General features: G+C 42.3%; 1 protein-coding gene across 1 annotated transcript in view; it reads left to right on the top strand.

The window, feature by feature from the left end:
• Positions 1-14,250, top strand: part of ADGRB1 (adhesion G protein-coupled receptor B1) — a 466,033-nt gene that overhangs the window by 208,758 nt on the left and 243,025 nt on the right. The window contains exons 5-6 of the mRNA XM_085604813.1: positions 4,159-4,323; positions 11,610-11,774. Coding sequence (XP_085460939.1) covers positions 4,159-4,323; positions 11,610-11,774 — 330 coding nt within the window. The remainder of the gene's footprint in view (positions 1-4,158; positions 4,324-11,609; positions 11,775-14,250) is intronic.

Raw genomic sequence — 14,250 nt, 5'->3', positions numbered from 1 at the left:
TTACCATATGCTTTGCATGTGCTCAAATCCTGAATTGATTCGTTCCAACAAGGGGATGTGACTGACTGTGAAGCCTGGGCACCAGAGCTCAAATCCTGTCCTCTAGGCTTGGATGGCTTATGTGAACCTGGGTCAATCACTTTATCTCCCCCTCTTGAAAATTTGCAAGCGCTTAGAAATGGTCCTAACATCTGTTTCCACACCTGCATTAGTACATATTCTAATTATTTCAGTGAAAAAAAGTTCGCTTCCATCATTAATATGTCATCAAAAATCATTGTGAAATCATTAGACATGTTGGCTAATCCTCACAAAGGTAATCCCATCACAGGCCAAGTGGGAAAGGTTAAGGGTTGCAATCTCTATCTTAAAAGCAATTTTCTCTATATTTTTAGGAAATATATTGAAAAGTCTGTAAAGGTTAATGAGCTGTACTGTTAATAATAGCATGCAAAGCAGCATAACAGTGAGTAGATCTAATGTTAGGGAATGAAAGATGGATATTGTAAAATACAATTGTAAAATACACTAGACAACTCTTTAGTAGCACAGGTGAAATGCACTTGAAAAGATGGCTGCTATATTTACAAAGCTGATTATGTAGTTTATCCTGATTTTGACAGTTTGTCAAACATATCAGGGAGCATGTTCTATGATCTGGGGTAAAAGCAGTAGTAAACATAAAGTCATTTGTTTTGAGGAAAAGCAACAGATTGGCTGAGATTCTTAATGATGATGAAAACTGCTGTATATAAAATACTCAACATTTACATTCCCTTTTGCAGTTTTTGAACCGTGGATTTATAGATCAGACAAGAGTAGTCGAATAGTTACACCTGTTAACAGAAGTGCATCGGAACATTGAAACAGTCATTTCACTAATGATCCAATTTTTCCTGGAAACATACCTGATAGGATCTGACATTAAATTCCTTGGCACAGTAATTGATTCAATTCCATGAGCATTGAGGTCCTTAGATGGAAAGAAATAAGTGAAAGTGATGGCAGCCAACAGGATAATTTAATGCAGGTTAATTAGTCGGAATATGCACACAGATGGAGATGTGCAGTCTAGTCATCTCATGCCCTTTAAATCCCCGCAACAGTAATGCTGATTTTAATGCCATGAGTCGGATGTGGGTGTGCGTGTGTCAGGCGAGGTATGAATCGTGGTTTGGATCGTTTACTTTTGCAATTGCCAATTGCATCCCACCTTCCATGTGTGGTAGGTGCCCGTACCTGTGAATTGCAGCCAATAGAGTGTCTGGGAGTGTATGGGATCTCGGTTGGATATGACACACAGTTCTCTGCCTGGCACAATTGAAGGGAAAGCCTGAGGCTACCTATTCAGTTATATCAGCATTTACCAATACCATAACCATAGCATTGTTGTATACAGATGCAGCAATACTAAGTTAATGATAGGCCAAATTGGTGTTAACCAGGAATCTTGGATGAAGTAAGGAGTTGGAATTCTCATGATCTAAATGGTTATAATATTTGAAAACGTGTAGAGTGCATGAGTAGAGAATAAGGGTGGAGTCTAGTTGTGTACACACTGAAAAAAGTTGGCGTCCAACCCTTGCGTCTGGAACAAAACTACCTAGAGCACCACAATGTCAACTCCTTATCTTCTAATAGAAGTCATTACAAAATGGCAGCGACCGTGTTGAAAGGAAAGAAAGCTAGAACATCATGAATTTAACACAGAAATACCAGCTAGTAGAGCAGACAAAGGCTCCTTCAAACCTCTTACTCCACAAATGCATAGTATTGACCTCCTTGACTTCACCAGCTTCCAGAATGCACCACACATGCACATTGGTCAGGAAAGAGAGTGTTGAGTGATTACACAAACTTACATACTTCTGCCACCTTTTAATGCAGGAGGATCTGGACCTAAAATTGCTTCCAGCGCGCTTTGGTAAATCAGATTTATCGCAGTCTTAAAACGAACATTAAAAGGGCTAATTTAAAGTCAGTTTCAGTGGGCAGTATTTATAAGATTGGAGTTGCATTCAACCTGTAGGGCCTTGATATACGGTATGTGTGTCTGGAATAATGCATGTTGCAGTTGGATATTGCCAGCGTGCTCCCATGAATAAATTGAATTGGGTTATAGTAACATCTGTCATTTACAGTACTGTTAAATTACAAGTTATGATGGTAGCAAGACCTATTTATAAATAATGTAATGGGATTAATATATTATTATTTCAGAAGGGGCAAATAGCAATCAGCATTATTCTGCTTATTACCAGGTTACCACTGGCTGTATCATTACCACACATGGTTAAAACAATGCTGCCTGTGGTAATTACATTACTGCCAGTTATCTTCATGCAGAAAGATAATGTCCAAATATGGTGGTACTTACCACCAAAGACCAGATCAATTTTGGATGGATCTTAAATGGGGTATGCCTGCTGACCACTAGCTATCACTACAAGTATTGATTAGTTGTGGTCCACAGCAGTGATGTCTACCTCAGCAGGATTTTATTCAGCTGCTGGAAAAGATGCTCATAGCAGGAATTCATGTGCCACACATGCATTCTGTTTTAAGGTCTTCGTAAGCGCTACCAGTTGTATTTCATTACCATTGCAGTTGTAATTGCCAACCTGCTCAATGACCACTTAGCTTACAAAGTGCTTATTTTGATTTTGGAGAAATGGACCTCAGTGGTATTTCTTCTGTAAAGGGGCCCTATTTTGAATAATGCTGTACAGTACAGTGGCAACAGGTGGGCATCAGTAGGTACCAGGTGAGAAGAATAGGGGCCACATCACCCAGGTCAGTAGGACTCACTGCGAAAGATGCCAATAGAGGCGCCATTCAAGTTTTGCTTTTGGGTGATTCTCAAGCATTCATTGCACTTTAAAAGCTAAATCGCTACTGATAATTCATGTTTCTTTTTATGCTCTTGTGTGGTTTGTTGTGTTTAGTCTAAGACAGACCATGTTCATAGTAGTATACCCGCATATTGGTTTTATATTGCAATAAAACCTGGAGGTACCCGCATTGTTATGTTCTTCTGGTCTGGTGGTGTTTGGTTGTCACCCAACTTTGATGTGAAAGCTTCTCTCATAAAAACTGGGGTTTGATGATCTTTACGAAGGAGTTGTTTGTGGCCTCCTCCCATGTAAAGTAAATCTTGTTTGCCATTGGTAGGTTACAATTTAGGAATGATTGATATCCAATGGTACTTTTCCTTATTGTGGGAAGTGTCTGGTGCATTTTGATTAAACTCTACAGTTATCTGCACAATGGGTTTAACTGGTTGACCTTCGCCGAGGTAGAAGAGTGGTAAAACATACATCAACTCCCATTGATAGATATCTCTCTGTAATGCATATCCTCACATACGCTCACAACTACAGGTCCTTGGTAGTGACTGGTAGTAAACCCTTTTTGTTATAGCCATGTTGGATAAACATATGTTGTTACAAGAGTAGTGACGTCGGTTTCTGTATAAGGTTAATTAAAGGCACCTGTGGTAGATGGATGTCAGACAGGCTTCAATTGTATTAGCTCATTGTTTTGAGTTTCCACAGGTCTAGTTCTTGAATGCTGTGTCCATCAATACCATGTGGAGCTAAAATTCCTGCGCATGTGGAGAGAGTTTTTCAATGAGTTATCAAAGAGATATTCCAAAGGCAAGCAATTGTAAATTGGTGCAAACATTTGTGAGATGAGTGCAGCAAGAAGTATAAGCTTATGCACATGATTTGACAGGGGTGCACCTAACTTGTGGCAGAGTTAGGTCTTTTGAGAAGTTCCTCTTTCCTGCTCCTTTTGGTATCAGGCTCAAGAGGCGTGATAGGACTCTGCTCTTTGCATGTGATGTGGCCTCTTGTGAGTCAGTTGACTTTGCACCTCCTCCAGGCAAGTATTGCAGACTCCATGTTCATTGCTCATGGAAATAATGACCAAGCACACTGATATTTCTGGAACCCAGGTCACGCACTATAATATTAGGGTCATGTTTTCTCAGGGCGATGCACAATTACTCCCCTCTTCTTTCACACGTCCACGAAACTAACACATTTTTTTTAGTAATGATATTTCAATTAGACAATTAAAACCCTTAGATGTCTTAAAAAGTGACTCTCTGTGATTCGAGTGCCGAGGCTTCACCTTCTCTTCTGAACCTGACAGGTGACCCGGCAGCGGAGGAGTGGTCCCCTTGGAGCGTCTGTTCTACCACCTGCGGGGAGGGCTGGCAAACCAGGACCCGGTTCTGCGTGTCGTCTTCATACAGCACCCAGTGCAGCGGCCCTCTCAGGGAGCAGAGGCAGTGCAACAACTCGGCCATCTGCCCAGGTTCGCAAGAAGCCTTCAGAGTACCATGCAAATGAAGATTCCTCTTCCGTGTGTCCAGATCCTGCAGGATCCCCTATTGTCCCCTTCAAGATGAGATCTTTCAGGATCCTACAAATTTACAATGACAGTTTCAGGAGGCCAGTAGGGGAGTACATGCATACTAGTTCCCATTTCAAGTAGGTTTAGTCTTTTGGTTTTTAGATGATATAATGAATCCCACATTTATAAATTGATATTCGAAAGCAAATTTATGAATACAAAGGTGATGATCCAAATTTACAAACTGCCCAGCCCTCTAGGAAGAATATTTCACAATTAAATTTCTTGCCAAAGTAATCCTTTTATGGTCATTCCAGGTTATCGTAGGTACCCCTTTGCCCCATTTAGTAACTAACACTGGATTATGCCTTTTAAACCATATTGCCAGCTGCCATTTTTGTTTGTTTGGTTATCCTATTTCCAAAAGATGCTCAGTAAATGACCCAACATCCGACCACTCAATCTGTCTGTCTACTGATCAGTGCATCAATAAATCAATCAATTAACTTTGCACTAATTTATTCAATCATTCAACCAACTAATAAAGCAAGTATCTAAGCACATCAATGAATCATTCAAGCAGTAATTCATTCAACTAATCAATCTACTAACCGATCAAGCATGTCATCAGCCATTAACTCAGCAAAATAGTTGCATATCATCACTTACACCAAAGGGATCACCAAATAATAAAGCAAGCACAGAAGGTAAAATAACATGAAAGATGGAAGAATCAAAGAAAGTCAATGGTTGCTGATGGGGAAATGGAATACCATACTGCAGGAGGTGTATTCGAGAAAATGTACTTATCGTACACAATGCTGGTAGATAGCGCAGCCATCAGATAACAGTTACTTGACAAGAATGTACCACGCAAAGGAGGGACCAGCAAATGCTGTTGTATTTTATCAATACCAATGTTAAATATGTTTTGGTGCCAAGTCCTACTGAGGGGCATATTCATCAAGAATTGAACCACTGCAAGGTCACATAAGTGATGCAGACTTGCTATGGTATTTATTTTCCCGTGCAAAACGTTTTTGCGCTGGAAACTTGCCCTTTTGTATCGCAAATAGCGCTTTGTGCTACATGTGTAAAGAGGGCGTCGCATAAGTTGTCCGTGGGCATTTCCACGCTACCACCCATGATTTTTTTACGCAAAGCCAGACTACAAAGATTGTCAGACCTGGTTTTGTGTAATGAAATAATGCTACTTTGAGGCAGGCCAAAGTCGCGAAAAGATTTTATTTTTCCTAGCATTTCAAAGATTGCATGTCTTGCACCAGAAAACACACATCTAATATGTGAAATATTTGTTTTAATTGCCTAATTATTGGATTTTGCACTAGAAGGGTCACATGTTGCAAAGCAGCGCTTCAACTTTGGTTGCTGTGTTGTACTATTTCTTTGTAAATCTGCTGCTGAGGGTGGGTGTGGAGTGCTGTAAGAGGCAATGCTGATCATTATGGGAGCATCCGGAGTCGAAGTACAGAGTTTATCTGTGTTTAGACCAAGACGAGGCTGTCCAGCATATTTCCTTGGAGGGTTGGATCCAGTCTAGATTTTCCGGATTCCCGCATATATTTACTTATCAATGGTCTATCAAAAAATGAAAACAACTTTTGCACAGTCAGTGGTTGTCTTAAACAACATCCAGTCCTCCTGGCCTTATTGCAGACTCTCCTACATTAGGACATATGTCAGTGAGCTGAGGTCAAGGCCTGCCAGTATTTCAGGAGTCCAAGGCAGGGAGTAGTGTGTCCTTGCAGCAGCCGTGACACCAGATTACAAATAAAGAGTGAAAGAGATATTAGACACTGACACATGATGCCAGTTCACCAGACTGAGTGGTTGCACCTGAACCCCACCTTGCTTGACCTACAGTTCCTTCTCACAGACCAGCCCAGGAGTGGCCAGTTCTGCTTTACTAGAGCGGCCATATTGGGAAAGCGATCCGAGAGACAGACACGAAGCTGAACTCCACATTGTGCCTATGGATGAAGCGGTCTAGTAGACATATATACGTGGCACACTACACCGATAACAGAACAGACACAGTGGAACCCCAAACGGGCAGTGTCATCCCCATATGGTATTGTGAAGCAATCGATTCCTGCTATGAATTGCGCAAGGACGTGTGTGATGTCAGGGATGGGCTTTGTATGGAAGGATAGCCTTGCAGGACAAAATGCTGTGCTTTGACATAGTTTAAGATTGTTCCCACTTTGGATGTGTGCTAAACAGTGCAGCACACATGCACAGTTAAAAATCTTCAGCAAACACAACTTTCTCAAATGTTATGCCTACCTGGAGGATGTGTAAATTGTTGGCATAAATCCTGGTCGACCAATGTTAGTGAGAAGGGATTTATGTCAAAACCTATGGGTGGTTGCATGGGAACTGGTGTACCACCCGTGGTGCATCCCCAATGACACAAAGTAGCGCAAAGCAGAGCTAAGGAATTCTTTGTGTAACTTTAGGCTAATCTCTAAATTGGGATTTGCATTAAGTAAATCTCAATCCACCACTTTGCACTGGATTTGCTTCACTTTGGTGACGCAAATCCAGTGCAATTAGTTTGTATATTTCCCCCAGAATGTTTTTCAACATGTGTAATAATCTCTCTCATATAGCATGACCCCAGAGACCACGCTTCCATCAAATACTAAAGTGTTCTCCTGCTCTTGAGTAATGGTACTGATCTATTCTCAAAATATTATTCTGTTCTAAAAATCTAACACAAACATAGACAGGCATACACGCTTAATATGTGCAGAGATAGAACATTTATTTTGGTCCCAGGGCGTAAACTACAATTTCAAATGATCATCCCATAGCGATCTCTGTAGGTAATTTAAAGATTTCATCCAGCAACTAGATATACTTTTGTAAGAGTTACTGAGAAACCAAAGGGTTACAGTTCTGCCTTCACTTCTGCATCATTCTCACAGTCCTTGAGCGGAGCAGGAGATTCCCTACAGTTTAGGAAATTTCCATAGATCTATCGCGTCCTTTTGTAAAGTCTCCGCGTGAGCGTGCCAAGGGGCCATTATTGGATCCGGAGAAAGAAATGCTCATGGTGTTCTAATTATGTCCAATTCTGCCTTGAAATATCCTTAAACAAAGATGCTGCTGCAATTTTCAAACTAGACATTGTTTACATATTGCACCGCCAGCCCGGCGAATCCTCCGCTCTTTTACAGGGGATTTGAATGAAGGTGAAGCATTTCCTCTCATTACCAAACGACCTAAAAAACACACCCATACCATTGAGCAGAACATTTATCAGAATTTTCTAAAACCAATTGAAAAAGGGGCTCTCGATGATATGATATGGGAGGACATGCTTCTAGCGAGAACATGACCATTATACCTTTAGGACATAACTAATGCTGAAAGGCTGTCAGGAAAATCCATAAATAAACTGGAACATAGGAGATAGGAGTGATACAAGAAAGTATGAGAGGAAGGGAAGTGATAACACTGCAAAGTATAAGAGAAGATAGGATAAAGACATAACAAACAAAGAAAGTTGGAGGGTTGGAAGGAAATTAGGAGGGTGAGGAATCAGGACAATTTCGATAACACTGGTAAAAGATACTGAAAAAAGACTTTTAAGAGAATATGTTGAGAAGGCATATTGGAAGATCATGATATGATGATATGAGGAAAGGTAATAAAGATGAAGGATACATAATGATGATGACAGAAAGGAAAGTCTGATGTTAGGAGGAATATTAGATTGACACAAGATTATTTATAGCAGAAAGGAGGAAGAAGAAGGGGAGGGAGGGTGTGGAGGGAGATGAGTGAAGGAAGAAGGGAGACAGGGTGAGGTAAGGAAGCACAGGGGGGGAGAGATATTGGGAGGAAGGAACAGAGGGGTAAGAATAAAGCAAGAAATCGAGGGAGGGAGGAAGGCAAGTGCTGAATTTGAGCCGGTGGTAGCAGGTGGGGCCCACCAACACTCATTTGTGGGGACCGGAATCTATTTTCCTCAACAAATTTTAATCCAGAGCAGGAGAGACAAAAACACAAAAGGGGAAAACAAGCAGGAAGAGATAGAAAAACAGTGACAAAGGGAGAAAGCAGAATTGAAAAAGAACCTGCAAGAGTTAGCTAAAAAGAGGAGAGGGGTGTCCTGGAATGGATTAACCTGAGGTGAAACCAAGACTACGTGTTCGGAACCCTTATCTTCGATAACACTGGCTGTGGGAATCTGAACAAAACTTTGGACCCCGGGCACATTTATATATATTTTATTTTACAAATTAAGCACGGCAGAGAGCCCTGCTGGAATACAGTCTCCTTCTGGGAGCGCTTCACTCAGCTGTTTGTTCAAGCCTTTTTCTTTGGCTTCCTTTCTTCCAGCCAGTTAATAATGTATTCAAATTAAACATCTTAGACACAGGCCGCAGTAAATTGCTTCTGTTTAGTTGTCGGGCAAAGCAATCAATGGCTGCATTTTTCTGCTCGCCTAATTCCACTCCTGTGGCCAATTCGGTTCTAAAAAAGGCAATCTGAATATTGGGAAAAACCTTACTTATTCTCCTCTCATCAATAGGGATGTTTTCTTACTGGTGCCTCGGGAAAGGCTCTGATTGATCCACAGCCACTCAGGGTTTTGCTGGTTTTCACAATTGTCAGGCATAGAGCACCGGGGGACTGCGGTGCAGTGGCTTGAGACGGGCATAGATTTGGGGCCAGTGGCCTTATCTCATGAGGCAAGTGCACTAGAAATTGCTCCTGTGCTTTTGTATGAGAATGTTGAAGTGTGTGTGTGCGTGTTTGTGTGTGTGTGTGTTTGGGGAGAGGTGTGGCACAGCGGCCAGAGTGGCTGACTTATGAGCGCAGGGCTCACGGTTTGATCCACGACACTGGTGGCTGCTTACCTCAGCATCATGTGATCATAGCTCACTTAATCTCCCCGACGGCCCCCAGCGCCTTGAATCCTTAAGGGATGATATGTACGCGCTTCATAAATATGGATTTTATTTGTGACTTTACAGAGGTGGAGTGCGGTACCCCACTCATCTTGTACCCTGTATATATCTGTAAATGTGCTAGAGAAATTTTAGAGAGATCTGCATTTTGAAGGGGGTGACCATCATTTTGCATTGTGCCATTGTTGTGTAGGGGGTTCGGAATGGGTTAAATTGTATGTAGGGTTGAAACAGAGACAGGTTTATTGATATGTCAGAGTTTTAGCATGTGTGTTTATGTATGTGTCTAGTGTGAGGTTGAGAGTGCAATAGCGAGTGCCAAAGTGCAATCCGTGGGTATGTGGTATGGAGTTTGCCTATGCATGTCCCTCTGTGTTTGACTTTTGCCTCTCCATGAGCACTCCGTATGCGCCCGCTTCTGTCGACCATTCCTCTGCATGTCCACCTATGCATGTTTTCTTCTGGTATTGAAACAATGGTTGGACTGCACACACAAGTACAGTTTATTAGTTCATCAAGCCATGGTGTCAACCTTACTCCCACTAGCCACATTAATTGTAAGGGCCTGGGTTAGATCTCGGTGGAGGGGAACACTCCGTCACAAATGTGACAGATATCCCGCCCGCCGTACTACAATCACATTATATCCTATGGGGACCGTAAATCGTGGTCGGGATATCCGTCACATTTGTGACGGCGTATACCCTCCGCCAAGATCTAAATCAGCCCGGACGTTTGGAAGAGGGGATAGGGGCATTGGTGACTTAGATCTTTGGCAGATGATGTGTCGTACATCAATTAAATGAATCTAAATGCAGTAAAGGAGACCGGGAGGGAGGCTGCAGACCGCAACTAGAATGGACATGTCCAGAAGTTTGAGTACTAGAACGCCAGAAGGTGGGACAACAGGAAGAGGTGACACACAAGGCCATATTTGTTTCATCAGCCATTTCCGACAAAAGCTGTCACACTAAGGCTTCCTGGACCGGGAACGGTGCGTGGAATAATACATGGTAGTCGCGTGGATCACCGTAATGTGTGTGAGATTTAAGGGCAGCGAGTGCTGCGATGGACATTGACTAAAACCATTCCTGTAAAATGGCTATTGGGTTGAGCCAGGATTATTGATTACATTGCAAGAAAGTCTTCTTTATAAGGCAGGCACTTGAGGTATAGAGAGCGGGTACACTGTGGACCGAGATCAGCAGATTCCGTAGTTAGCTGCTTTGCTAATGGCAATGTTAGCAGCAAGAAGCTGCAAGGAGCAAGCATGCTCACCTACATCAGGGATTAACCATCCTCACTCTTGGGAGGTTGTGCTGCTCAAAGCTGTCAAGACTTCTGGGCCCAGATTTACAAAGATTTTGCATTGGGTTTGTGTTACTTTTTAATGCAGATCCGACGCCCAATACAGGCATACGTACGTGTGTTGCCTCCAGGTTTGGAAATGATTCATGGGGATATAGCATATTCACTAACATTCCATAATGTGTGGTAGCCACCTTCCATTATCCTACCCTATGTGCATTGTGGAAAAAACATATTCTGAGGGGTAGGGAAAGTCAGATTCCCAAAACATCTGCAGACACCCTTATTTCTCTACATAGAAACACTTTCCGTGTAAAGTGCTCCCTTCGTGCACACACCCTTCTTCACCCTCCCTGTAGCACTTACAATAGGGCTATATCGGTGTACATTTATAAGTGTGTATAATTAATAAGTGTGAAATTCAAAATTATGACTGTCTAGATGTTCACCTCATTTGTACTGGATTTCCCAAATACATCTAAAACACTAACCTGGGAACGCCCTCTTCTGCAGATATCGGTGTCCTACAACGATAAGATTAACTCGTTCTGAATCGCTGTATTCTCATTCACCCGTGATTTAGGATATTTTAGGTCCATTAGTCAGATTTAGGCACCTACACATTTCTACAAAAAGTTCTTGTACTCAAATTTGTGTATAAAAGAGAAAGGAGGAAAGGATTAATGCATTCAGTGTTTTTCGTCCCGTCATGCCTCGCCCATAGAGTGTTAGCCCTATCAGGCGGTACTGCCGCGTCTGTGGACCACTTCTATCCTGTCTCTGTCTGGCTGGAAGTTTCAGGTACCGTCAAGTCTGCAAATGCATTTGCATTCACTCACCTGATGCATTTGCAACCCGTGGCCACCTGTGATGTTGCATCATTCTCTGTGCCTCTTGGACCTCATTACTTGTGCATGGTGGGGGGTGTAGTAAATTGATGCCTGCGCTATGTCGCAGGTCGTCTCAGTCATGCTTCCTTCTCTACTCTGGTTTCAGTGCACGGTACCTGGGATGAATGGTCTCCATGGAGCCTGTGCTCGTCTACGTGTGGCAGAGGGTACAGGGATCGCACCCGCACATGCAAGCCTCCTCAGTATGGCGGGAACCCCTGCGATGGCCCGGAGAAACAAACCAAGTTCTGCACCATCGCACTGTGTCCAGGTATGTTTATCACCTCTTTGCTTTTTTACACGCAGAATTTTGAGTGTTTCTTATTTTTAAATCTATTTCTCATTCTCCATTGCTCATTAATGTTAGCATTCAGTTGATTGTTCAAAAACTGCTTTGATGGAAAAGTCAATCACTATATTTAAAGAGGGTTGATCTATATAGTTTGGCCAAACAAGTGCTACTGTGTAATAATCACGAGAAAGGGTTATTGGTCTGTTCTTCCAAACCTTGACCCACTGTCCCTTTTCTGTCCATTGACAATGCTAGTTTGACAAGTACATGCCCTGGGCATGAGCACCTATGTTCAGCGGTGGCTCCTCCACTAAGGCGGAGGAGCGTCGCCCCACTGCTCACTGAGTAGTTCAAAATGGAAAAATAAAATGATAATAACACAATGTTATTATGATGTTATTTTACAGCATTGGCTCAATTGTTTGAATGCAGGGCTTTATGGGCTTATGGGCAGTTCATCACTGGGAGACGAGCGTAGACTCTTTCTAAGTGCGCATGACAGTTTGGCCTGCTGTCTTGGGCCGGCCAAACAGTCATGCACCCTTTGCATGTTCTCCACCAGGCTGAATTGCACAGCCTCTCAGTCTCTCTCTCTGAGTGTCGAATCATGACGCTCAGCCCAATCACAACATCAGTAAGGCAGCGTCGTGATTGGCTAGGGAATTTAGGGAGGCTGTGCGCTTCCTGATGCCGGAGAAGAGAAGAGGACAGAGGGAGGTGGCGGCTGCCCGGCTGTACCTAGATAAGTGCATTTTTCCCCCCTGGCTGTTACCCCCACACTGCCACTGCCTCTGCCTCACCACTCCCGTTCGGTAGCAGCCGCTACTGCCTATGCTTTTGTTAACTATGGTGCATGATGTGTGAAGGCACCGAGCAATGTTGTTTGAGTAACTTGGCCATGCAGTACCAAATGGGTTCAATCAATTGGAGACATGTTTTAGAGTTAAAACATGAGCATAACACAGGCCCCTGCAGTCCCTGACGCGTAGGGGGCCCCCAACCTTTCAGGGGCCCCACAGCCCTACAGATAACCCCCATTAAGCCAAAGGTCAATGAACATCTGTGTGATATGGAAGACTAAGGGGCCCCACTTTACACCCCTTAGGGGGGGGTGGGCTCTATCATTTTGTGTTACGAGACTGAGTAAACATAACTGTTGTTTTCTCAATTGAAATTCGGACAAATGTGGTGGTTCCAAAGCCATTAAAAGCTGAATAAACACAGCATTTAATTTCAATTACTATTTGTATGTTATGATGCAGCTATTCAGCAGGACTGGGGTTCAACAGAAAGGGAAGATCTACAGAGCAAAAAAAGAAAACAACTTCACTCCAGATAAAAACTATTGATCATGAGAAAACCTTTGTAATGGGGTTGTGTCTTTTTAAGGCACCTGAAACCTCGAAAAGGAAAAAGGAATCCCAAAGCGTCACAAAACACACGTTCTTCATTTCCTTAAATAAAAACCTGATGTAGGAATCATTGAGAAAGATCTCAAGAATTGATTCAAAGTATTACAGATTTAAGTAATTAGCATTGCAATTGTCTCTGGTAGATGTTAGAATCATAAACACCCCATCCTATCTGGGGGTATCTTCGGTCCAATAACTAATATGTGTTATTGTAGCAAAGCATCATCTTTGGGATTTTTAGGAGCGTTTTAATTATTCAGTTTGATCGAACCGCTGAGCTACTTGTTAAACGAGAGAGCAAAGGACTTAAAATGGCTTATTATGTTTGTCGTAACTGATTTGCAGTCGGTTGAGCTGGACTCCCCCAGCATGCATTGGCCTTTATGACTCACACAGACACCACGCCCGGAGACAAACTAGAGTAAACTAATGTTCAGTGTATTCAATTTTGTTTCGTAAAAAGATGAAATATCAGTCCCATTCCGTTTCTTTTTAACGAAAGTTGTGTTGAAAAATACTTTGGAAGCCAAAGAAAAGAAGTTGATGCTAAGCAGAGAGAGCACAGGACGGCAAATGATAGCAGATTTTGAGAATGGCAGAAAATTGTGTTAAAAAATAATTGTTACTGTTCAGAATGTAGGTTTCAATGCTGTACGTTATCAACGGTAAAGGTAGCATGAGACAAGAAATTTGAATACAGATGGTGCCACTGGGAATGGGAAAAAATAGATGGGTACCAAGGCTGGAACAAAGAAGGAAACCAGCGTAGATTTGCAAACCCAAAGGATTTGATATTGAGGGTTAAAGGTTTAGTGCGGGATAGGAAAAGGGGAGAGAACACAGAATCAGGGAATTTAGCGATGGAGCAGGAAATGAGAGAAGGTGCACATTGTATAAGAACAAGCATTTGCAATGCAATAGGTCTCGCATTTACGCGAGTGTGAGCTATTGACATTGCAAATAACAATGCCTTTTTTTTGTTTTTGTTTTTAAAACATCAATAAAAGGCATTGTCATTTACAATGCCGATAGCTTAAACTCGC

The sequence above is a fragment of the Triturus cristatus genome, chromosome 5_1, assembly GCF_964204655.1.
Source record: "Triturus cristatus chromosome 5_1, aTriCri1.1, whole genome shotgun sequence".
Lineage (NCBI taxonomy): Eukaryota > Metazoa > Chordata > Amphibia > Caudata > Salamandridae > Triturus > Triturus cristatus.
This window is presented reverse-complemented; position numbering and strand designations above follow the sequence as displayed.